Source organism: Saccopteryx leptura, chromosome 2 (genome assembly GCF_036850995.1).
Source record: "Saccopteryx leptura isolate mSacLep1 chromosome 2, mSacLep1_pri_phased_curated, whole genome shotgun sequence".
Classification (NCBI taxonomy): domain Eukaryota; kingdom Metazoa; phylum Chordata; class Mammalia; order Chiroptera; family Emballonuridae; genus Saccopteryx; species Saccopteryx leptura.
In genome coordinates, this window is record NC_089504.1 from 95,546,760 (window position 1) to 95,571,881 (window position 25,122).

Sequence of the window (25,122 nt, forward strand, 5' to 3'; positions counted from 1 at the left end):
CTAGACGGGGGCGGGGGGGGGCAGTGGTGGACTGTGGAACCCTTCTGGGTCCTGGTCTCTCTGCTCAGTGGAAGCATCACCTTGCTGGGAACAGGGTTGCTCCCGTCACTGTATTTCCCACAGCCTGGAGGGCAGTTCACACCTTCACAGCTGCTCAGGCAGGATCGGGGACCAGAGACTACAAGCGCCTTCATAGTGGGGAGAGTAAGGATACCAGACCCCCCTTCGGACAGATCGCTGTGCCCTCACCATGGTGACTAGGTGCAGCAGAGGGAAGTTTAAGTCCCGTGCCTTCCAAAGCAGGTGTCACCTGGCCCAATCCTTGCGCAGGCCCATCCTGACAGCTGACTGGATCAGGACTTGGGCTTCTCAAATCTCTGGCTGGTGACAAGGGATGAGAGGCCCACACCCTCAGAGGGACTGGAATGGGGCAAGTCCCGGCCCGTAGACCCACATCTATATCCAGCCTATGAGCTTGGGGAGAGAATGAAATCGGTCTGGGAAGGGCAGGCTTCCCCTTCACTGGCACACCATATCCCAGGTGGAGACAGCCCCTCATCGTCCCTGGAGACCCTGGGTCCCCTGCAAACACTCCCACCTGGCACGGTCGTGCTGAGAAACACCTGGTAGGGCACAGCCAGTTCCTAACTCAGATCCCCAGGTGGTCCACCAGCTACCAATGAGAACCTTCCATTACTTTTACAATAACGTCCTAGCCTTAGATCTCTCCTTATTGGCTGGCGGCCATGCCAGATGCCAGTGGCCTCCTCCAGGTCCCAGCCACAGGATCCTCTCCAGCAGGCCCTCGGCAGCCTCAGCAGGTGCAGGAGGGGCCGGCTGGGAAAGCCTGCCCAGTCCAAAGAAACCCGGATGAAGTGGTAACGGGTGCAGCTAGAGTGCAGCCAGGCGGTCCCAGGGCGGCAGGCTCACCCCCACCCCCACCGGAGCACCTAGCACGTGTGCCCGCTTCTGCAGCTGCAAAGGTGACGACCCACAGGATCGGCCGAGACCCGGCCCTGGGTTCTGATGGCTTCTATGACTGTCCGTTGCCCGCTGGCCATGATCAGTGCTAAGAACCAGTGGCCACCGAAGAGGACCAGTCATCTTTGTGCAAAATCCCACACATGTGGTGGTCTGGCTCAGCCTCAGCGGTTTCTAAAGGTGAAATAATGTGGATTTAACTTTCTAGAAAAACAAGGTCAAAAGCACACCGCTGGGCCCGAGGGTGCCACAGCCCGTCAGGCATCAGGCGTGTGAGCATCTTCTGCACGAGGCAGCGGGGGTGCGGGGCCGTCTCCCTGCTCCACCTCACAGGGCCAAACACACACCAACCAAAGGGAAAGCTTCCTTCATTCGTCTTCGCAGAAACCAGCTTTCCTGTATGCCTTCAAATTTAAAAATCAAATTTGACTCTTCCATCAGTATAGTCAACGGCACACAGTCACAAGCAGAGCCCACACACAGCAGAGCAGGCCCTTCCAGGGCAGGTGCTGCTGACGCGGGAGGACCCAGAGCCTCAGTGAAGGGACGTGCTGAAGCCCCACTTCACCCACAGGCTGGCGCCAAGGCAGGCGGCCCAGCTGCGGGCGCTGTGGAGTTCACTCTGGCCCTGCCCAGCCCCTCACACCCCGTGCCAGCACCAACTGCCACGGCTTCCTGTGGTGTTTCCAGCCATCCTGCCCTTTGGGCGGTACTGGGAAGCTCAGTCCCCTCCCCCACACCCTTCTTAACATCCAGCATTTGTGGGAAAGAAAGGCGACACTGGCAGATCTCATGGGGCGGCTTGAGCCTCATGAGGAGCAGGAAGGTCACAGGAATGTCACAGGCTGCCCTCAGCCTTTTTATAAGACAGTATCAGCCGACAGGTGGTGGCACAGTGGATAGAGCACTGACCTAGGATGCTGAGGACCCAGGTTCAAAACCCCAAGGTTTAAATCAATGAACTAAAGTGTCACAACTATGGGTTGATGATTCTCATCTCTCCCTTTCTCTCTCAAAATTAATAGAAGATAGTACTAAATTCAGGAGCAAACAAATACAAAGATATTAATCCATTACATTTTATTTGCACATCTTAGATTCTTACCCTGTACTTTTACCAAAAGGTACTATAATTTTGGGAAAATCTAAATGTCAATCAAAATAGTTCTGCAGAATCTTTCTGGAATGACACAGAGGTGACCATCAAATGGTGTTCACGGTTCCCAGCATAGAAACTGACTTTCTGGAATTACAGAAACACCCAACGCAGCCACACGCTGAGGGCACAGATATAAAATGTTCAGCAGATTTTTGGCATGTAGCAGTTATCTTTAGTCATTTATTTGTGTGAATGAACTGCCTTAAACACAGACCCAGCGCAGGTTCCTGTGCTGAGGAGGCCCCGTCAGGGCGGTATTGGGAAGCTCAGTCCCCTCCCCCACACCGTTTTTAACATTCAGCATTTGTGGGAAAGAAAGGCGACATTGGCAGAACTCGCGACAGGCCCGCGGAGGCGTGGATGGGAATCGCCGGCCACCTGTGTTCTGAGAACAGCTCTGGGAAGAGCAGAGGGAGGCGTGGGATCCTGGGGGTGGCGAGGGCTGGTGGCCCAGCAGCGCTGTACCCCCTCCTCTCACATCCAGGGTCAGAGCGTCCTGGTCCCACCAGGGCCCGAGGAGATTATGAAGAGGAATCAGTGATCTTTCCTGCAAAGAAAACAGCGGTCAGGTTTAGGGCCCCACCCAGCGGTTCCTGCAGAGGCCCCTTTGTGTGCCTCCGCTCCACAGTGGAGCGGCCACTGAGCGGAGGGCAGGTGAGACCCCGGCCACGACCCGCAGCGCAACCATGGCCCTCACCCTGCTCATTCAGGGCTGTCACGGCACAAAAGACCCGGAGCCCACTTCGACCCGCATTCAGTTCCGACCGCTTCCAGTCCCAGCTCCCCCGACAGACGTGGGTACTCCTACACCACGTGCTGGGCGTCGTCCGCACTCCCCTGCCAGCACTGGACGACCTACCGCACCCACACAGGACCACACTCAGGTGGGCGCCGCCGCTGGGTCTGGGCCGTCCTTGGTGAGCTCCTGCACTCTGGGCACTTACAGACAGGAAGGCTTTTCGCTCGAGGGCTCGACTCCTGTTCCTGCTGAACTGAGCCAGTGTGTAAAATGAGAACTGATATCAGCTCAGTAGGCACCGGAGGGCGGGTCCAATCAACAGCCCGAAGAAGCAGTGCCTCGGCTGGGAGCGGTGGCGCCGTGGGGCTGCAGGACAGACCTAGGCTGCAAATACAAGACAGTCACGGTGCACAGGGTCTCCTGTGAACGCACCCGCCCGACTCACCCGTGATCAACCACAGAGACGGTTTTACAATGCATTTGGCTTTAGTTTTTCATAAGAATAATTTCTGCAGCTTTCAATACATTTGACCTTTCAGAGCGATGTCTAATTAGTGAAGTGATAGTTCTGCAGACTTTTGGTGGGTTCCTTGCATTGGTGACAGGAGAAAGTGCTTCCTTGGGGCCGAGCAGGTCTCTCTTCCAGAATCAAGCTCGGCACAGAACTGACCGCTCAGCATGGCCTCCGCCCCAGCGGCTCCAACTTAATTGTCCCCATCTCACCTTCTCTTCAGGTGCAGAACTTAGCCACTGTGAACAAAGCGGAAACCAGTCACTGTTCACCAATCAGCTAAGCTCTGCACCTCGTCAGAGAGGTCTTCAGCTGGGCACACGCAAGGCTGGCGAGCGTCTTCCGCGGCTGCTGGCTTCTTCTGTTTCCCGAGAGGAGCTACAAGATGGGTCCATTCTCCAAACTGCAGGGAGAGAGTGACTATGGCGTCTGGAGAGCAGCCAAGGTCATGGCTGCGTGGTAATCCCTGGCAATGTGATTTTAATCTTAACTCACAAATCAGCATGCCAGGAACCCAAGCAGCCAGAGCACTCTGAAGCCACCGTGCCTGTGTGCTCACAGCCCTCACCGCACACACCAGGTCCTTGGACATGAGGCAACGACATCACCTCCAGGCCTGCTATGCTACTGACTGGGTTTTGTTTATTGTGCATTTACTTGATGTCCCAGAGGGATAACTTTAGTCTAAAGGACTCAGAGATGACCACACAAACGCCAGTGCAGTTTTGGAACATGACGTGAAAAACGCACCACCTAGCTCTGGGGCAGAGTGAGGAAGGGGGCTGTCCTTGCCTTGAACCTTGGGGCACAGATTCTAAGTGGTCCCGGACGTCTGGAGGGGCCCCTCTCAGGCTGGCAAGGGTCTCCAATTGCTGGAAAGTGCAAATCACTGATCTTAACTGAGCAAGTGGGGCAGGGAGCAGGCATGTGAGCCGCCAGTTCATCTGGAAGGGACAGGGAGGACCACTTGAGAGAGGAGGCGAGAAAGCAGACTTGTCACCGGGGCCACTCCTTCGCCTGCTTGAGGCAGAAACTGCACATGGAAAAGTCGGCAAGCTGGGAGGCCACTGTGGCTCCCACAGCTCAGAGCACGGGATGAGGAAGGACTGTCTTCCCAGCGGAGCTTCACACACAAGGAGCACAAACTCTCCAAGAAACGGAGCATCTATAGAGAATAGGATTTACACTGACTGCTATATGAGGTTGGCAACAAGACAGCTATGCTCCCGCTCTGTGTTTAGACTGGCGTGTGCGATGGAGCCCAGGGCAGCCCAGGAGCGCCCAGGGGGACGTCCAGGCACAACTGTCTCACCACAAAAGGGCCGATTGCTGCCACTGTCCCCTCTGGTGTCTTTTCCTGGCAAACATGGCTCCTTGGCTTTTTTGGGAAAGTAAGATCACACTTCAGAAAAACTTTTCCCTCCTCAGTATTAGAGTTCTTTCCAATAAGATACTTAAACATATTAGACAGAAAGGGTTTTATAAAACAGACCAAACAAAATGTTCAACAATGGGTTAAGAAGACCAACATAAAATATTAAATATCTATTAAAATTGTATTTATAGAGAAGCTATATAATATGAAAAATCGTTGAAACGTGATGTTATGTTTAAGGAGAGATACAAAATTAGACATACCCTATTATAACATGTAAAAAAACCTTGAAAAAAACCCTGAGAAGACACAGAAATGATTGTTAGAGAAAAACAACACAATTATAATCCCACAGTTCTACTTTCAAACTTTACATACCATTGCTAAATTACTTTAAAAATGCAGAAACCTACATTTAAAACCTAACTGCTAGGATGAAAATCTGGCAGGTCAATCCCAAGTGCAATTAACAGAAAAAGCAATTTAAATAATTCAGCACTCCCACTCCAACGCAAACCAGGGCAGGCGTCTGCTCCAGCACCAGGTCAACAACGAGCCAGCCAAGAACATGCTGTCAGGAAGCGGCGCACTTTGGCGGGAGGACCTCCTGCCAGCCTCTCGGGTCATGTGGGGACAACTAAGCAACCTTAAGTTGCCACGCAGCCCAGGAGTGGGGTGAACCGGTACAAACTGCCGTGATGGCCTGCACAGGAGACCGGGGGCTGGCGCTTCCGCTGGGCTTCCCAGGCCACCTCCTCACCCCTCTCAGCACGGGCTCCTCCTCCTCCCAACCTCTGCCCCTACAAGCAGAACTGTGCCAAGGAGCGCCGTGCTGCCCGGGGGGACGGCCTCTGCTTTCTGGTGGGCACCCGGCAGACACGCTGTCACCGGGGCTCGGCCTGGTGCCGCCCCAGGCACCCTGCCCTCCACCCTGGAGCAGTGGACGGGGGCAGCGGACGCACTCAGCTCACCGTGTGGCTGTCCGTTTATTTGGCTCTAAGAGGAATCTGGTTAGAGAGGAAGAACGGGGAAGCAATGGGAGAGAATTACCTCTTTAAAATAACATCTCGGCCACCACCTGGGCTGAGCTCCGATCCATCAGCTCCCTGGTCAGCGCGAAGCAGTTGCGGGCCAGCTGCTGCCGCCGGGCGTCCTCGCTCAGCATCAGCTCCCCGTACAGGTACACGCCCATGGCCTGCGGGGCGGGGCAGAGGGCGTGAGAGAGCTGTGCGTCCACACTGCGGTCTGTACTGGATTCACACGAACTCGCTGGTCCAGAAATTACGAAGGCCCAGAGGAGACAAGACACCTGAACAGCTGCACTTGCGGAACCTGCAGTTTTCCGTCCCTCCTGTTTCTTTTCATTGAAACTCCAAGGCATTCTCTGTTCTCAGTTCTGTCAACAGAACCTTGGTATCTCAACTGATGAGAAAGTGATGACAGAGGGAGCACTTCTCTAGTGACGGCTGTCAGGAGTGCTCTGGGCAGAGACAAGGAGGGTCCCCTAACAACCACGCCATGGGACCCCAAGGAGCTGTGTGTCTATCACAGACACGCAGGCCTTCCTCCCAGGAAAGGGCGCCCCAGGGCACTGCTGGGGGGCAAGGTCTATGGCCGGACCGGGGCAGCCACTCGGGAAAAGAGTCGGTTGCTCCAGCCCAGCCTGACCGCGGTCGCTCGTGGCAGAAACACTGGCTCTTCTGTTTCAGACACAAAGCTGCAAAGACTCACATCTGCATCTTCCCTACGGCTCTAAAAAACAGCCGTTATGTCTGGAAGACCTAGGACCCACGGCTTCTGCCTTCTCTCCTGCTCGAAGCTTAGCTGTGCCACGGCTTACATTTGCTGGAACAAACTGAAGGGAGGATCTCACAGACAGCACAAGACAGAGCCAGGGTCTAGTCACAGGCTCAGAAATTCTTTCCTGAAAAGGCTGAGATATGGTAATCCTTATTTGGCAAAGATCATGGTTCTAAGTATACTGCAGTTAATTTTGGTTTTCAGAATAGACCTTAAGTTTCTCTTGCATTCTGTCCCCCTTATCCTCCCCCCACCCCCGTGTTTCCAAACACCTCCTGCTCAACTGTGCAAATGTGACATTTCTGCTTATACAAAGTCATGCATTTTTCTCTGTGGGAATCACAAGCCCTCCCTGGCTGGCAACCCCCCACACTCGGGCCCTCTCAAAAGTCCTTTTGTTCACCCTCCCCCCACTCTCCACCCAACTGAAGCATGGCTCCGTCCTGCCAGTCCACAGAGCCCGGAGGAAGCCCGCGCACAGCGGCCAGGCCCACGGCACACGGGCCGCCACGGACAGCCTCGCCGTCACAAGTGTGGACGGGCAGAGGGGCAAGGTCATGCACACATGCTTTCTGCGGGCTTCCTGGAAGATGACCCCTTCTCCTGGTGACCAGGGAGGAAAGTTCAGCACAGGGGTGTGACCTGGTGAGGCAGGTGCGGACACAGACCAGACCACTCCAGCCAGTCGGGGCTCTGGGCTAACCCTCATACATTTTACATTAGGGCCAGTGAAGACAATGACGCCCACCCCGACATCACTAAGCCACAACCCCGACCAAGGCTAGGCAGCACTGTGAGGTCCACACAGGCCTCACTTGGTAATGTTGACAGGCACAGCCAGGTGCCTCCAGGAAGATGGTTCAATGCTTTAAAGCAGTGATAGTCAACCTGGTCCCTACCACCCACTAGTGGGAGTTCCAGCTTTCATGGTGGGCGGTAGCGGAGCAACCAAAGTATAAATAAAAAGATAGATTTAACTATAAGTAAGTTGTTTTATAAAGATTTATTCTGGGCCCTGGCCGGTTGGCTCAGTGGTAGAGCGTCAGCCTGGCGTGCAGAAGTCCCGGGTTCGATTCCCGGCCAGGGCACACAGAAGCGCCCATCTGCTTCTCCACCCCTCCCCATCTCCTTCCTCTCCGTCTCTCTCTTCCCCTCCCACAGCGAGGCTCCATTGGAGCAAAGATGGCCCGGGCGCTGGGGATGGCTCCTTGGCCTCTGCCCCAGGCGCTAGAGTGGCTCTGGTCGCAACAGAACGATGCCCCGGAGGGGCAGAGCATCGTCCCCTGGTGGGCGTGCCGGGTGGATCCCGGTCGGGCACATGCGGGAGTCTGTCTGACTGTCTCTCCCTGTTTCCAGCTTCAGAAAAATACAAAAAAAAAAAAAAAAAAAGATTTATTCTGCCAAACTTAGCAAAAATCCGACATAAAGTACTTGATAAGTAACTATTATTATATGCTTTAACTTGCTGTAACTCTGCTTTATAAATTTTATAAAGTAAACTTACTTCCCTACTTTATAAATCACCATTACTGTGGAACCAGTGGGCGTTTAGAAAATTTTACTAACAGAGATACAAAAGTGGGTGGTAGGTATAAAAAGGTTGACCTCCCCTGCATTAAAGGTACACAAGAGAGAAACCCCCCTCAAGAGTGTGGTAGGAGCCTGACCAGGTGGTGGCACAGTGGATAGAACTTTGGACTGGGATGCGAAAAACCAGGTTCGAAACCCCAAGGTCACCAGCTTGAGTGCGGGCTCATCTGGTTTGAGCAAGGCTCACCAGCTTGAGCCCAAGGTCGCTGGCTTGAACAAGGGGGTCACTCGATCTGCTGTAGCCCCACAGTCAAGGCACATGTGAGAGAGCAATCACTGAACTAAGATGCTGCAATGAAAAATTGATGCATCTCTCTCCTTTCCTGTCTGTCCTTATCTGTCCCTCTCTGTCTCTCTCACAAAAAAAAAGTGTGTGGTAGGAAAGCTCCTACCAACTTCTTCAAAGTTGCTGGAAAATGTTTCCATATTTGGTATATTTGGGCCCCTGCACTAAGTGCACCAGACAGGGGACAGGACAGCCTCCACAGAATTCCCACCTGCTGAAAAATGCTGAAAAGTGAAACTTACTTGATCCTCCAGAAGGAATTTCTCCACAGTTTTGTATGCTCTTGTGTATTTGTGCTTCACAATGAGTTCACACCACCGATGGCGAACCTTAACAAACGAGACAAAATCCAGTGAACAAGCTGGTAGGTGTTTCTTACCCTAACGAACGTGACGACTGAGAGCCTTCCAGGTTAAAGTTACAGAATCCGCTCTCATCCTCAGGGGACGTGTTCCAAGACCACTGTGGATGCCGGAAAACTTGGATAATAGCGAACCCTATATGTACCATGTTTCCTCCTGCACATGCAGACCTGTGATCAGGGTTAATGCCTTTCCCACCGTACCTAAGCACCTACCTACCACATGGCCACTTTTGTACAATACTTTGAGGTATGAAGGCAAAACTGTCATGAATTTCTCTCTCCTCCTTCATACAGATAGAAGATTCGTTCTCACCAGATCTTAGGACCTCAGCTAATGATTTTTTTTCTTTCCTTATTAACTTGAGAACTTTCATTCTTTCATTAAAGAACTTTCTGGCTTCTCTCTGACACGTCCGACTGTCAGCATCCTAACTCTTGCCCTTTGGGGCCGCTGTGAAGTGAAACAAGGGTGATGTGAACACAAGCGATGCGGCACGGAAACAACTCAGACTGACGACTAATAGGCAGGCGCGTGCGCCATCGTGGAGGCACTGTGTAGACGCCGGACAAGGAACGAGTCACGCCCGGGGTGGGACACAGCGAGATGCTGAAACTTCGTCATGCTACACAGAATGGCACACAATTTAAAACTTAAGAACTGTTCATTTCTGGGCCCTGGCCGGTTGGCTCAGCGGTAGAGCGTCGGCCTAGCGTGCGGAGGACCCGGGTTCGATTCCCGGCCAGGGCACACAGGAGAAGCGCCCATTTGCTTCTCCACCCCTCCGCCGCGCTTTCCTCTCTGTCTCTCTCTTCCCCTCCCGCAGCCAAGGCTCCATTGGAGCAAAGATGGCCCGGGCGCTGGGGATGGCTCCTTGGCCTCTGCCTCAGGTGCTAGAGTGGCTCTGGTCGCAATATGGCGACGCCCAGGATGGGCAGAGCATCGCCCCTTGGTGGGCAGAGCATCGCCCCTGGTGGGCGTGCCGGGTGGATCCCGGTCGGGCGCATGCGGGAGTCTGTCTGACTGTCTCTCCCCGTTTCCAGCTTCAGAAATGAAAAAAAAAAACAAAAACAAGGAAATTAAGAACTGTTCATTTCTGGAGTTCCCCTTTTAATATCTGCAGAGTGCAGTTGGCCATAACTGAATCCACAGATGATGGGACACTACTGTACTCTCTGAAGGATATTCATGTTGTAGACACTTTCAGTTTTAAATTTCATTTTATTTTTGTTATTATTTAAGTGAGAGGAGGGGAGATAGACATCCACATGCACCCCAACCGGGATCCACCCAGCAACCTGCATCTGGAGCTGCTGCTCAGACCAACCAAGCCCGAGAGAGGGGAAGAGAGCCCTGGCCGGTTGGCTCAGCGGTAGAGCTTCGGCCTAGCGTGCGGAGGACCCGGGTTCGATTCCCGGCCAGGGCACACAGGAGAAGTGCCCATTTGCTTCTCCACCCCTCCGCCGCGCTTTCCTCTCTGTCTCTCTCTTCCCCTCCCGCAGCCGAGGCTCCATTGGAGCAAAGATGGCCCGGGCGCTGGGGATGGCTCTGTGGCCTCTGCCTCAGGCGCTAGAGTGGCTCTGGTCGCAACATGGCGACCCCCAGGATGGGCAGAGCATCGCCCCCTGGTGGGCAGAGCGTCGCCCCTGGTGGGCGTGCCGGGTGGATCCCGGTCAGGCGCATGCGGGAGTCTGTCAGACTGTCTCTCCCTGTTTCCAGCTTCAGAAAAATGAAAAAAAAAAAAAAAAAAAAAAAAAGAGAGAGACAGAGGGGCGGGGAAGGGGTGGAGAGCAGATGGTTTAATCTCTTGTGTGCCCTGAGAATCAAACCTGGTACGGCCAGAAGCTGGGCCAATGCTCTATCCACTGAACCAACCAGCCAGGGCCAAGTTGCATTTTATTTTTTTGAAAAGAATCATGTTCCTCATTAGGATGACTATTAGTCAACTTTAGTGGAGGAAAGTGTAAGTTTAAGTTAGGTGCTTTGATGCTTTTAAAGACAATTTTTCAAGATAACAGATAAACTAAATGCAACTAGGAAATTAACCACACACCCCGAGTGCTAGGGCTCTGCCCAGAAACACAGCTCCTTCATGTCCTGTGCTAGCCATCAGCAAGGCTCAATGCTGCTGATCGCAGCAATGACTACAGGACGGCAGACACAGCTCTCCAGTCCCAGAGGAGAGGCAGAGCGCGCCCTCTGGGGAGTGTGGGGCGCTGCGGGGGGACAGGAAGACCACCTCCATGCACAGAGCGCCTGCTGCAGGTCTGCACAACACGCTGAAGAGACAAGCTAAATGTGGATGCTGTTTAGTGCAGACACACATTACTAACGGCCTATCAGCAAGAATCTGCCAGGGGCGGCACCCAACCCCCAATCTGCGCAATCAACACAGAAGTCTGACCCAGCACTGCCTGCCCCTTCTGATGGAGGCCAATCCCCCATAATCTTTGCACTTGAGGCACACTCTTCTCATGGGAATTCTGAGTTTGGTTCTCAAAGCCCAGTTCCAGGCCACTCTCAGCTGCATCAGTCTCTCTCTCACACCCAGCTTGCAGGGCACCATTTTATACTATTATTGGTATAAATAACACTAGCCATACATGGAAGTGATTATGTGCATTTCAGAAAACCTCCTTCCATCACTTTGTTTTTCTTGCCTTTGAAAGAAGGAGACCCTTTAAAGGAATCCATTTGTGGCAACAGTAAAATATAAGCAATTCCAACATTTTGGCTGGAGCCACCGTAAATTACATCATTACCCATCAACCTGGCCAGATCTCTCCTTTAATCCACTGTGAATAGATTTATATGCAAACAATAGGAATGAAGAAAAGACACAAATCCCTTGGAAAGAACCTTTCCTGGAAGCTACAGCATGCTCCCAGACAGGGTGTTAATTCGGGGACGCTGGTGACGCTGCCCTTGGCTTGTGGGCAGCCAGGCCCTCTGAACGTGTAAGGACAGGACAGCAAACGAACTTTTACATCCATGACAGAATTTCAGAGGTGCACGGAAATGAGCGAACAGTCCCAGACCGTCACAACAAAGGGAAGCTCCTCAGCCTGGACGGGTCTTGGAAACATTTCCATCTTCAATAAAATGTTCTTTCCTATACAACCAATAGAAATTCACGACAGACCGTAAGAGGGAAAGGGCAGCCCCTGAGATATTCTGAGTAGAAAGAACAAGTGAACAGAGCTCAGCAAAGCCAGGTACTCACACCACACCATCAAAACAACTGGACCGCTACTCATTCAATGCTGGTCAGGTCCAAAGGCCACACACATGGGTGCTTTGCCCCCTCAAGGTCATCCAAATGCCTCAGGCGCCACTAGCCCTGTCTGTGCACCAGCAGTGTCTTCTGTTCCTGAGCGTCTGAAGATGGAGGCCAACTCCCCAGGGCCACCGCATGGGGAGGACAGTCAGGAGACCCAGGACATGGCTCTGCAACCGCTCTGGGCCCTTGGGGAACAACCTCCCTCTCAACTGCACCAGATTTTAGTGGGGTTATGCACAGGGTGCCAACCAACTTTACCAGCTTCAAAACATTTGAACACCTTAAGATTTGTACAACCTGATCACATCCTGTCTGACAATGGCTACTGGTTCTCATTCTAAAACTTGGGGACAAATTCATTTTCTAAACCTGATTTTGATAATGGAGGGTCTAGCCCAGGGATAGTCAACCTTTTTATACTTACTGCCCACTTTTGTATCTCTGTTAGTAGTAAAATTTTCTAGCCACCCACCGGTTCCATAGTAATGGTGATTTATAAAGTAGGGAAGTAAGTTTACTTCATAAAAATTATAAAGCAGAGTTACAGCAAGTTAAAGCATATAATATAATTAATTACCAACTACTTTATGTCGGATTTTCGCTAAGTTTGGCAGAATAAATCTTTATAAAACAACTTGCTATAGTTAAATCTATCTTTTTATTTATACTTTGGTTGCTCCACTACCGCCCACTGTGAAAGCTGGAACGCCCACTAGTGGGCAGTAGGGACCAGGTTGACTACCACTGCTCTAGCCTCTCATTTTTCTCCACCTTATTTACACATACAGAAATCACAAAGCATAAATTAGGGCCTATTTTCTAGTACAGTAAGACCCCCCAGACGGGCGGGTGGGAGGCGGAGGTGGTCCCAACATGAGAGGAAGAAGGTCCGGGGACAATATAATGAAAGAGGCTCTTTTACAATCAATATGAAGTCAGCGTTTCCACTTCTCTTACTGTGAAAAATAGTTTATTGTCACAATTAATAAGAGATCTAGTCTCCTGACCCCTGAAGGCTGACACGGCAGCCAAGAAGAACAGGCCAAGCTCCCCTTCCTCGCCCCACAAAGAGCAGAAAAAACAACAAGCCTTTCATTACAAAAGAGCTGAACGCATTTCCATGTTTAATGACAGGATGTTTAGAAGACACCACAGAGATGCTATGTGAGGCTGAGGGCCCAGAAGATAGTTCCTGCTTCTGTGCAGGGTTTTTACTTCTCTTAGTATTTCTCTGACAAAGAAAGTCCTTATTTTTTTATTCCTTAAACTGTTTTTATTGCCTTTGAAAGTTGCTTCATTAGCCACTTGTCACCACATGGAACCGGGTCTTCCTGAGAGGGGCTGGCAGCAAACCGACTTTTGTCGCCATTTCTCTCAGCAGTATCTCCGCCGTGGGCACTGGAGGAACAGCCGCTTCCCCCAGGTCACTGAGAAACGCCAACCCTCCAACAAAGGCCCTCACATACCTGCACCGAGTCCCTGCCCCACTGGCCGTGGGAGAAGTGCCGGTCCCGGTGCTAGGAGCCTGAGCCACAGAATTCAGAAGCAGGTTTCCAAGAAAGCTGTCCATTCTTAAAATTCACTCTTCTTAATTTTCCAGTAAATTAATTAACAGGGGGTAGTGGTCCCCTGTCCTTTAACCTCCTCAGTAAGATTAAAAGCAGACCACACCCACACCTGCACAGCCTCTACGCTGCCTGGCTGTTCATTTCAGTTCACGTTACACACGTGTAGGCATACTATGTCCAAACTAATCGAATCACACTTTAAATATTCGTATTTGTTATGCTTCAATTATGTCTCAAAAGAGCTGAAAAAATTTAATGACTTTTTAAACTATGACTCAAATTCATAGTCACTGTAAACTCGGAAAGGCCTCCATCAGCAACATGTTAGCCGAGCACCATCAACACGCCCCAGTCTGGCCACACAGAGATGGGGGTGAGGATGGGGAAGGGGAGCGGCAGGGGAATGGAGGAGCAGAGGGCGGAGGCCAGGAGGGAAGAGAACGAGTGAGGAAGGGGAGAACAGAGCAGGGCAGCGCAGAGAGAGAGAGGCAGACTGAGGAACAGAGCCCGTCCAGCCGTGCCATGACAGGCCTCACAGGGCACGCAAGACTCGGTCCCCCAAGATGTGCCCCCTTCTCCTCACTGAGCCTCGCGGGCAGATGGCAGCCAGGCAGGCCCACCTCCTGCCATCCAGTGCCGAGAGAAGAGGGCCCCACTGCACACAGAGCACTGAAGGTGCCAGAACATGTGCCAACCACGAGCACAGAGGCTGGCCCACAGGTAAGGGAGGAGGGTGCAGAGGGAAGCCGGTCCCCGATTCTCCCCACAGCGTCACAGCGAGGTTGTGGTACACAGATGTGCACACACGGGGCGTATATGTAAATATGCGGGACTGGTCTAGTAAACCCAGCCTGAAAATCTGCTTTTCGGTGTGTTCTGCTGGAGGGGCAGCAGAGACGTGGGGGGCCAGCTTCAGGCAAAGGCGTGGTTTAACAAAGGGGCACCGAGTCACACCACTGTGAATGGCTTCTAAAGGTTTCCAGGGTCCCGAAGCGCCCACGGACAAAAGGTGATGAGTACCCAACTATGCAACTGGTTCTTTGAGGTTCAGTGCAGATGGAAGGGTCTAAAGACGGTGGGATGGGGAGAACGAAGAGTGGATTTGCAAAAGCCATTCAAGTCAGACCCCCTCTTGATGACAGAGAATGAAGGCCCTTGGAAGGCCCACGGCACCGCCCCTGGAGGGGGTGCCCCACCCATGCAGGGACTCCCACCAGGAGGATGGTGTGCCTGTGTAACAGGCCTCAGTCATCTGGGAGACCTACAGGCACATGGTATCCAAGAGGGATTTCACAGGACACACACAGACCTCTAACTATAGGCTGGTGGCTCCTTCATTACAAATACACTCACAGCAACCAACATACATAGACTTATACATGTAGATAGCATGTATACATATGCGCACACGCGCACACATACACACACACACACACACTATTTTCTGGTTTTGATGCTGGCTGGGGACCTACTAAATTGACATCATGACTCAGTGTGTCCTGACCCTCAGGGCTGGAGGCCCGGGGAGGAACGCACCAGCCCTGCCGGTTCAGCTGCTGCTCTGACCACGCGGGCTCACCTCTCTGCGGCGCGACTGCCGTGGGACCCCCACACAGTAAGTGCTTCCCATTTAGCAGGAGTAGCACGTCTCGGCTTTATTTCCTAATTCTAAAGTTCATTATTTATTGAATTTATAAAACCCTGAAAGTATTATTTATAAGAACTATTTTTTAAAAATTCGTTTTAGAGAGAGAGAGAAGGGGTAGGAGAAACAGGACGTATCAACTCCCACATGTGCCCTGACCGGGCAAGCCCAGGGTTTCAAACCCAGAGACCTCAGCGTCCCAGGTTGACGCTTTATCCACTGCGCCACCACAGGTCAGGCTTACAAGAACTGTCTCTTAACTGGTGAAATGATGGAGCAAGGTGCTTGTCAGCTGGGTGCTGCTTGCTGGGGGGCGGGGGCTGGACATGCATAAGGCGGGGCCGTGGAGGAAGGGTACGACAGGGCAGGGCTGGGTCAGGGGGCAGAGGGGCTGGGCTGAGTCTCAGAGTCCAGCAGGAGCAGAGCAGAGAGAGTGGGGGCACCACCAGGGAGGGCCCTGCAGGCCTTGGGGAGCTGGTACTTCTCATGCCACTTCTGGGAAGCACGCCAGGGGCCAGGGGCCTGGGAATTTTCCAAACTATTTGTAAAGACCGGTGGTGCAGCCTTGCGCCAGCACCAGCCCAGTCGCGGGGACTTCCGCCACTTCAAGGTCGTTCTCACTACCCAGAAGGCCCGGCTGAGCTACCGGCTCAGAGACAGGGTGAGTGAAGCCTGCTCCTCTGATTTCCAAGGGAGCCTTAAAAAGTGGCATCTGCCTTACAGGGTCATTTGTATGCCCCCAAAGTACACCTTAGACTCAGAGGTGGCCAAAAGGCATCTCTGTAATGTAACCACAATCTTGAGTAGGACATGCTGCCTCCCCCAATGAACTGTTCTCTCCTGGATAGGAGAGGAAAACTGCTGAAGGACAACTCCACTGCCCACCTCGATCTCTCTTCATCCTGAGACAATTTAATGGGTTCAGAGCCAGTTTCCTACTAGATCCTAGAATGGTGATGGTCAGCAAATTGTTTTCTGTCAAGAGCTGGAGTGAGCATTTCCGGTTTTTCTGCCTATTTGCCATTATACCACAAAACACGTAAACGACGTGTCTGGGCATGGCAGTCCTCAGATAAAACCTGATGACGACAGGCAGTGGGCTGGACTGGCCTGGCTACGGTCTGCTGACCCCTGTCCTACCTTGGAGACTAAGCTCCAGGCCCCCAGAGCAGGGCGCGGACAGCAGTACGCCAGCCATGTTTAACCCCCAGACCTGCCAGCATGACATCACAGAACCTTACGAGCTGGCTCCGGCCAGCTTCAGCCCAGCCTGTTAGGAACAGGCCAGAGCATCTCAAGTGTGGGGCCTTCAAGTCCTATTCCTGTCTCTGCGGAGCAAACTCCTGCACAAGCCATGCTCTGGCATTCCTTTTGTAACAGAGCACTCCTCGGGCCTACAGGCCCAGGACAAATGCACACAGATAAAGGCAACAGGAGTGAGCAGGTGACCCTGACCCGGAGGAACACACCGTAGGAAGAATAACGCCTACACCAGTTCACTTCCCATCTGTCCATTCCACAGGGCACCCCTCTGTGAGTCACTACATGTCCCATATCCCACACTTATTAACACTCGACAATCTAACTTCAATTTTAGGTTGTTTTCTATAAAACTACGTCTAAGAAATGTTATCTATTAACATTTCTAAGCTAGTTTTCCAAAGTGGTTTTCAAACTTCTCTTAAACATAATTCTTCTAACTTTTAATAAAAATGCAGTCCGAAAACCCAGTGTATAAAGACGGAGTAAAGACAAGAGTGTAAGTGGGTTCTCCCAGCGGCTGAAATCTGTAGGTCAGACAGGAAACGCGGTTCCCCAGGGGATGCTTTGCAGGCGGGGCTCTGGGAGGTGGGGTCTGAAGCCAGTGTTGACAAAGGGGCGACAGTGCCTGCAGAGGAAACAGAACCACAGAGCCTGCGCAGACACTGCTGTAGGCACAGGACAACAGATCAGTTCTGGTAACTTCTAATAGCTAATACCTCCAACTTGGTTCTGGTAGCCACTGTGCCATCAATGAAGTGTACGAGACAGTCCAGGTCAGAGAGAATGAGTGTGTATGTGTTGTTTCAGTCACTGCAAACTCTGTAGCCAGGGCGCTTACGAAGGCACCTATGTCTCCTGTAGGTAGCCACTTCCCTTGCTTTATTTTTATTTATTCATATATCTTTTAAAGATTTTACTTGTTCAGTTTTAGAGAGAAAAGAGAAAGAGGGAGAGAGGGAGAGGGGGAAAAGGCGAGAGAGGGGTAGGGGGGAGAGGGGGAGAGAAGGAAAGAGATATAGAGACCAGGGGGAGGAGCAGGAAGCATCAACTCCCATATGTGCCTTGACCAGGCAAAACCAGGGTTTTGAACCAGCAACCTCAGCATCCCAGGTCAATGCTTTGTCCACTTTGCCACCACAGGTTAGGCCCCTGGCTTTATTTTTAAATGTTCAAGAATTATAAACAGGTAACTTGACACACAGGGAGAACCCTAATGAATATGAAATTCTAGCCATTCAGCCAAACTCTCCGCTGACCTGACAACAGCAGCAGTCACGTGGGAGCGCCCTTCTCACTGCGGCTCCCCCGCTCAGTGTGGCCCATCCACTGCCCTGGGAACACTGCAGGGCCCTCCCGTCTGCGAATACACCGCAGCTCCACTGGTCCTTCCATCCTCTAACGACGCCAGGAGGAAGTCTCAGTGTGTCACGCAAAGTTCCAAAGTGTGTTAAGAGCTTTCAGAAGAAAACTGGGAGGGGCCAGCAGGCCAAAGGGACAGGACGTCTGCGGTTACACTGCTGTGGTCTCACCTCATCCAACACACTCGTGTTTAGCTGTCAGGTAAACGCCCTTTACCTCACCCCCGCGGCCCAGGGTTCAGCGTGCCAGCCTGTCTCCACTGGTCCCCACGGCAGAGTCGTGCCCTACAGCCTCTCCAGCTCCAAGTGCCCTCGGGCCGTCCGGTTTCCCTCCTGCGCTTGTTCCGTACTTAACACACTAAAACTCAAGCCTGGCGAGAGCAGGGGCTCGGCTGCCTTCCGATGCCTGGCACCTGGCGCATGCTTGATACATGTCTATGAATGAACACACTACTTCTAAAAACTCAGAATGCTTTTCAGCAACTCTGAAATTACACTGCACAGTTGGAAGCTGTAACATGCTTTGAAGAATGCCACCCATCCTATTTATGACAGGAAGCACTCCCTTTTCAGTCCTTTTGATTTCAAAATTTACTGTTGGAGAGAGAGAGAGAGAAAAAAAGCCTGTCCAGGGAACATGATCTGGGAAGCCCATTAAACCTGATTCGGAGTTCCATTTTATATCTGTAAACCGAAAGACCAAGGCTCAGGGCTTTTGTGAGTTAATAAGTCTAACACTGCAATAAACAAACCTGCTTTTTCAATTTGTATCCTTAAATTAGATTTAACTTTGCTTTAAAGTGGGTTTACTGCTGGTAAGGGAAGCCCGCCGGCAGCCCCGAGCGGGAAGGCAGCGCCCCAGCAGACAGCATTTCCAGCAAGCACTTAGTTCAGGGGCGTCTGTAACGTCCAGCCCGTCTCATGTGGTCAGTCCCCTGAAGAGATAAAGAGCAGGCAGCCGTATGGTTGCCACATAAAGATTTCCAATATTCGTACTTTGATTCTAGCGTTTCTCATTTTCTCTCTCACCTTCCCGATTCTTATTATCAAAGGACTGCAATTGTAATGTTATTTTTTAACTAAAGGAAATTAAAAATCACTGTATTTGCTGTCACAGAGCCAGGTCTATAAATCCCCAGGCCCGGGGTTAAGACAACACAGGAAGCATTAGAAGCCCTGGGCTCTCGGTCAAGTGCTCTCACTAACGTGCTCTACCAGCCTCAAGAGCTCTCACCTGCACGGTCATGGTGAGCGCTGGTGACAGGCAGGTAGAAACAGGGCCCCAGTGTCAGGAGCATCACACCTGACACATGTACATGTAGAGAGTGACGGCAGGGGTCAGTGACAACACATGTCAGCACACTCTCGGGGGCAAATACTAAGCTGGCTTCCTTCTCCTGCGGAGATATTATTTTACTTATGGACGTTAATTCCATTAAAGCAGAACTTGGGAGCCCATGTTGGGCCTACCTTGAAATATGGCCCAGTCTGCCTTCCTTCCTCGTCAAAATGGCACTAACAGCAATGCACCCCCACATGTAATTCAGTCACTAGGGAATAACATGTTCCATCTCCTTTTTTCATTTTGTGACACAGGGCCTTTGCTGAAAAACCACTTTTACTGTTGGCAAAAAGTGAGCCTGGGTGGCCTCCTCTGACTCGCTCGGAAGGTGTCCCTCAGCTTCCTCTGGGGCAGACCCCGTGGAGGGCGGCGCCCGGCCAGGCCGAGGCTCTCCTGCAGTGGTCCCACACGCCCAGCCAGGCCGAGGCTCTCCTGCAGTGGTCCCACACGCCCTGGTCAGGCCGAGGCTCTCCTGCAGTGGTCCCACACGCCCTGGCCAGGCCGAGGCTCTCCTGCAGTGGTCCCACACGCCCGGCCAGGCCGAGGCTCTCCTGCAGTGGTCCCACACACCCTGGTCAGGCCGAGGCTCTCCTGCAGTGGTCCCACACGCCCGGCCAGGCGGAGGCTCTCCTGCAGTGGTCCCACACGCCCTGGTCAGGCCGAGGCTCTCCTGCAGTGGTCCCACACGCCCTGGTCAGGCCGAGGCTCTCCTGCAGTGGTCCCACACGCCCGGCCAGGCGGAGGATCTCTCCTGCAGTGGTCCCACACGCCCGGCCAGGCGGAGGATCTCTCCTGCAGTGGTCCCACATGCCCTGGTCAGGCCGAGGCTCTCCTGCAGTGGTCCCACACGCCCTGGTCAGGCCGAGGCTCTCCTGCAGTGGTCCCACACGCCCGGCCAGGCGGAGGCTCTCCTGCAGTGGTCCCACACGCCCTGGTCAGGCCGAGGCTCTCCTGCAGTGGTCCCACACGCCCTGGTCAGGCCGAGGCTCTCCTGCAGTGGTCCCACACGCCCGGCCAGGCCGAGGCTCTCCTGCAGTGGTCCCACACGCCCGGCCAGGCGGAGGATCTCTCCTGCAGTGGTCCCACACGCCCTGGTCAGGCCGAGGCTCTCCTGCAGTGGTCCCACACGCCCGGCCAGGCGGAGGATCTCTCCTGCAGTGGTCCCACACGCCCTGGTCAGGCCGAGGCTCTCCTGCAGTGGTCCCACACGCCCTGGTCAGGCCGAGGCTCTCCTGCAGTGGTCCCACACGCCCTGGTCAGCCTGTGGCCTCGCTGCAACAGACACCAGAGCCGCTAGTCCCAACACCTGGAGGTCCACAAAGAATCATCGCTAAAATTAAGCAGTGGGTGTTATGAACAAATAAAACAGGCCCTCTTAGAGCTGGTTCCAGTTCAGTATAAAGTCCAAGAAAACTTCAGTAATGGAAAGTGCAGACACCTACACTGGTGATGAATGCCATGTTAGGACGTCACGGTGCACTGAGGGGAGTAGGGCGGCCTCGAGCGTGGTCGGGAGACGCCCTGAGAAGGAGCCGTGTGCACTGAGACCTGAAGGAGGGAGGGACACGGTCACCAGACAGAGCGTCCCAAGACCAGTTTCCAGCTACACCATGCGCTGTCCGAAAAAGTCCAGCCCACCGTTCCCCTCCCTTCTTTATGGCTATTTCTTCTGGTATCCTTCCCTAATGGAGCTAGAGGGCAACATGTTAAAATAAATCCCAAGACTTCACTGTAAGACTAAAACTACACAATTCTTAGAGAAGACACAGGTGTAAACCTTCTAGACCTTGAGTCAGGCAATGGCTTACTAGATTTGATACCAAAAACACAAGCAAAAAAGAGAAAACTACATAAATTAGATTTTATCAAAATTTAAACTTCTGCGTTTCATAGAACACCATCAAGAAAGTGAAACAGGCCCTGGCTGGTTGGCTCAGTGGTAGAGCATCGACCTGGCATGCAGGAGTCCTGGGTTCGATTCCCGGCCAGGGCACACAGGAGAAGCGCCCATCTGCTTCTCCACCCCTCCCCCTCTCTCTTCCCCTCCTGCAGCCAAGGCTCCATTGGAGCAAAGTTGGCCTCGGCACTAGGGATGGCTCTGTGGCCTCTGCCTCAGGTGCTAGAATGGCTCTGGTTGCAACAGAGTGACGCCCCAGATGGGCAGAGCATCGCCCCCTGGTGGGCATGCTGGGTGGATCCCAGTTGGGCGCATGCAGGAGTCTGTCTGACTGCCTCCCCGTTTCCAACTTCAGAAAAATACAAAAAAAAAAAAAAAAAAGAAAGTGAAACAGCAACCCACAAAGTGAGAGAATATTTTTCCAAATCAAATACTTGATAAGGGACTTATATCTAAAATATATACAAAAGACAAATAAACCAATTTAAAATGAGTAAAAGACCCAATGAGACATTTCTACAAAGATGTACAAATAGTCAATAAGCACATGAAAAGATGTTCAACATGATGTTATCAGGGAATTGAAAATCAAAACCACAATGACATCTTCCTTCATCCCCAACAGGACAGCAAACACAAGAGACAGTAACAAGTGTTAGCAAGGATGACGTGAGCTGGAACCCTCAGACTGCTGGGAGGATGTTAACGGTGCAAATCCTTTGGGAAAGTCTGGCAGCTCCTCAAAGGTCAGAGTTACCATATGACCCTGCCTGCAATGTCACCCCTGATACAGACCCAAGAAAAGTGAAAACACATCCTCACAAAAATGTTTACACAAAGTGTTCGTTGCTGCATTATAGGTAATAGCACCAAAGTGGAAACAAACAAATGGCCATCAACTGATGAATATAAACAAATGTGTAAATAGATAACATAGATTACTGTACATGCTAACTGTAGAGAAGCCAGTCACAAAGGCCACACATTATATGTGACTCCATGTATATGAAAGTCCAGAACAGGCAAAGGTACTGGGCAGATAGGTCAGTGTGGGGCCTAAAACCGGGGGGCGGGGCAGGGAGAGATGGAAATGGCAGCTAATGGGTGCAGGGCTTCTTTTGGGATGGTGAAAATGTTCAATAATGACTCTGGTGACAGTAAGCTCTGTGAACATATGGGTGAACTGTATGGTATATCAGTTATTTCTCCAAAACATTATTAAAAACCACCCACAGGTCAAGCCGGGGAAGGAAACAGTGCTGCTCTACACAGTCTATTCCTGAGGAAACTACCTGGTGTCCTGACTGCTGGGCCTGCTCGGGGCTGCTGCTCACTGGGCGGCTGGTTCCCAAATAAATGCCCTGGACTTCCTGTGCTCAGTCCGGACTCTGTTCCTGCCAAGGTGAGCAAGCCCAGCTGGTCTATGGAACATAGTGACATGTGGTTCAAGGCCACAGGTGACACAGGGCCTTTGCTGACAAAAGACTTTTACTGTTGGCAGAAAAGTGAGCCTGGGTGGCCTCCTCTGACAAGCTCAAAAGGGGCACTGTGCCTTCCCTTGATATGCTCTGGGGCAGACCCCACTGAGGGCGTCACCGGCTGAGCCCGAGGCTCTCCCCCACAGCGGTCCCACACACCCCGGTTAGCCCGTCACCTTGCTGTGCCAGACACCAGGGCCGCTAGTCCAGACCACCTGAAGGTCCAGGAAGAGTCATCCCACAGAATTAAGTAGTGGGTACTGTGGATGGATAAAACATTGCAGCAAAGCACCACGCAGACCAAGCAACTTAAATCTCATTGTCAGTGCCACCTCCCAAGTTTAGCTGATCTTTAAATTTCATACCCTGACGTATAAAATACCATTGTTTGTGCATGAACAGTTACGTCTTACTAGTCTTTAAAAAATGTGAATCCAGGTCCTGGCTGGTTGGCTCAGTGATAGAGTGTCGGTCCAGTGTGTGATGTCCCGGGTTTGATTCCCAGTCAGGGCACACAGGAGAAGCACCTATCTGCTTCTCCATCCCTCCCCCTATAATTTCCTTCTCTCTTTTCTCTCTCTCCCTCTCTCTTCTCCTCCCCTCTTGCAGCCATGGCTTGATTACAGCAAGTTGGCCCCGGGCACTGAAGATGGCTCTGCCTCAGAGGCCAAAAAATGGCCCCGGTTGTAGCAGAGCAAGGGCCCCAGCTGGGCAGAGCACCACCCCCTAGTGGGCTTGCGGGGCGGGGAGCATGTGGGAACCTGTCTCTGCCTCCCTTCCTCTCACTAAAAAAAAAAAAAAAAAAAGTGAATCCAATGTAATTGCATTCTCTCTGCTCTCAGGAACCAGCAAACATTGCCATGGAAGGGGGCGCATGCTGCCTGCAGAGGAGTGTGCAGGGTCTCTAAGGTACCACCCTCCCCGCAGGACAGGGCAGCTCCGCAGTGCCCCTGCCTGATGCACGCTGCAGGCAGAGCTCACTCCATCCCCAGTCCACTGGTTCTACAGCTCCAGGGCCAGACAGACCGGACTCGGGTGTCCTGGTGCGCCACGCAGCTAGAGAGCAGACAGGCGTCCAGGAAAGGTACTGGAGGGGTGGAAGGACTGTACACAAAATTGAGCATTCTGGCAAATGTGAGCCCTGCACTTCAGAGCGTGCGAGACACATGCTCGTGTGCAGTCATGAAGGACATGGCAGTGCTCACAGGCGACTGCTGCCTTCTTGGCATGGACTCGAGTACAAAAATCTAATACAAAAGTATGTAAAGTATGGACGGAGGTATAGAAAAGCCAGAAGCACCGATAAAACAGCACATGCCGATTTCAGCCTCAAGACTTTTAGAGACAAAATGCACATGAGCGGTAGCTGGGTCTGGGGCCGTGCAGAAAGGAGAGCATCAGGACAGTGTGACTCCAAACCCAGAAGTGCACATCTTCACAACTATCTGGGGAAAGAGGCACAGACAGGGGTGAGGGCGGTGGGTCACAGGAAGAGCAGGTACGCCCCTCCCAGCCTCTGTGCTGCAGGACTGCTGCACAGAGCGGAATGCTGATCTAAAGATGCAAGTTTCTTACTTTGTCAACATTTAGACCAGGGGTCTCAAACTCGCGGCCCGCTGAACAATTTTGTGCAGCCCGCAGACTAATCCACGAAATTCAAAATATTTTGGATAAAATTAAGTAAGCCTAGGGGCCTACTTGTATTTTTCATTTCTCTAGCATCCTAGCTAGATATTAGCTTAGTTAACAGCAGTTGTGATGCGAACTACAGTTTCTGGTCGTTTTGTGACACTGAGTAAACTGCACGTACGATTGTGCTTGTTGTACTGATTTTGATTTTTTTTTTTTGTTTGTTTTCAACTGCAGTGAGAAAAGTGTTGCGTAACAGTTGCCTTTTGTAGACCTAGTGCGGCCCGCCGAACGGCTGTGATCTTGCTCTGCGGCCCACATGCTGAGTTGAGTTTGAGACCCCTGATTTAGACTGTTTCTGAAAAATCTCTTCCCCACAGCACAGCACAGCAGAGGAGGCTGTGTGCTGCAAGGTTTCCACAGGAAAGTTCTAGGGCTGCCCAAGGCAGGAACAAAGAAAGCAAACTTGGAGAAAGAAATATCTAGAGATACTTTCTTAATTCTGAAGGAAAGCTTGTAAAACACTATCAAAAACCAAATACAACGAAGAAAAACACACAAATATAACTGAAAAATTACAGAAGAGCTCTGCTCTTTCCCACATCCTTAAAGCCACACAAACTTAAAAGACACATCATGTCTAAAGCAACTAAAGAAAAACATCCCAATCCTGGTTTTCTGAATGTGGGCCGGCTGTGCCCCTCACCAGCACTGCCCTAGCTTTTAAATAATAAATGTCAGTCACACTATTTATAGCTCACATACTAAAGTTCAGATTCATCAGCATTTGACCTCTTGATTGCAACCTGAGCCTGACCACGTTGAGTGGCCGAAGAAACTGGGACAAACAGCCCAATGG

At 52.0% G+C, this 25,122-nt stretch overlaps 1 protein-coding gene across 5 annotated transcripts in view; it reads right to left on the minus strand.

Annotated features, from left to right (window-relative positions):
* Positions 1 to 2,046: 2,046 nt before the first annotated feature.
* AOPEP (aminopeptidase O (putative)) overlaps positions 2,047 to 25,122 on the minus strand; it is a 385,199-nt gene continuing 362,123 nt past the window's right edge. For 2 of the 5 annotated variants that reach the window (XM_066368340.1, XM_066368343.1), the window contains 3 exons: positions 8,684 to 8,770; positions 5,816 to 5,960; positions 2,047 to 2,687 (listed from right to left, as the gene is read on the minus strand). In XM_066368340.1, the coding sequence (XP_066224437.1) occupies positions 5,820 to 5,960; positions 8,684 to 8,770 (228 nt within the window). In that variant the 3' untranslated portion in view covers positions 2,047 to 2,687; positions 5,816 to 5,819. Of the gene's footprint in view, positions 2,688 to 5,815; positions 5,961 to 8,683; positions 8,771 to 20,452; positions 20,566 to 20,701; positions 20,808 to 25,122 lie in introns of those variants that run through there. The other 3 variants (XR_010749226.1, XM_066368341.1, XR_010749227.1) reach the window with 3 other exon arrangements.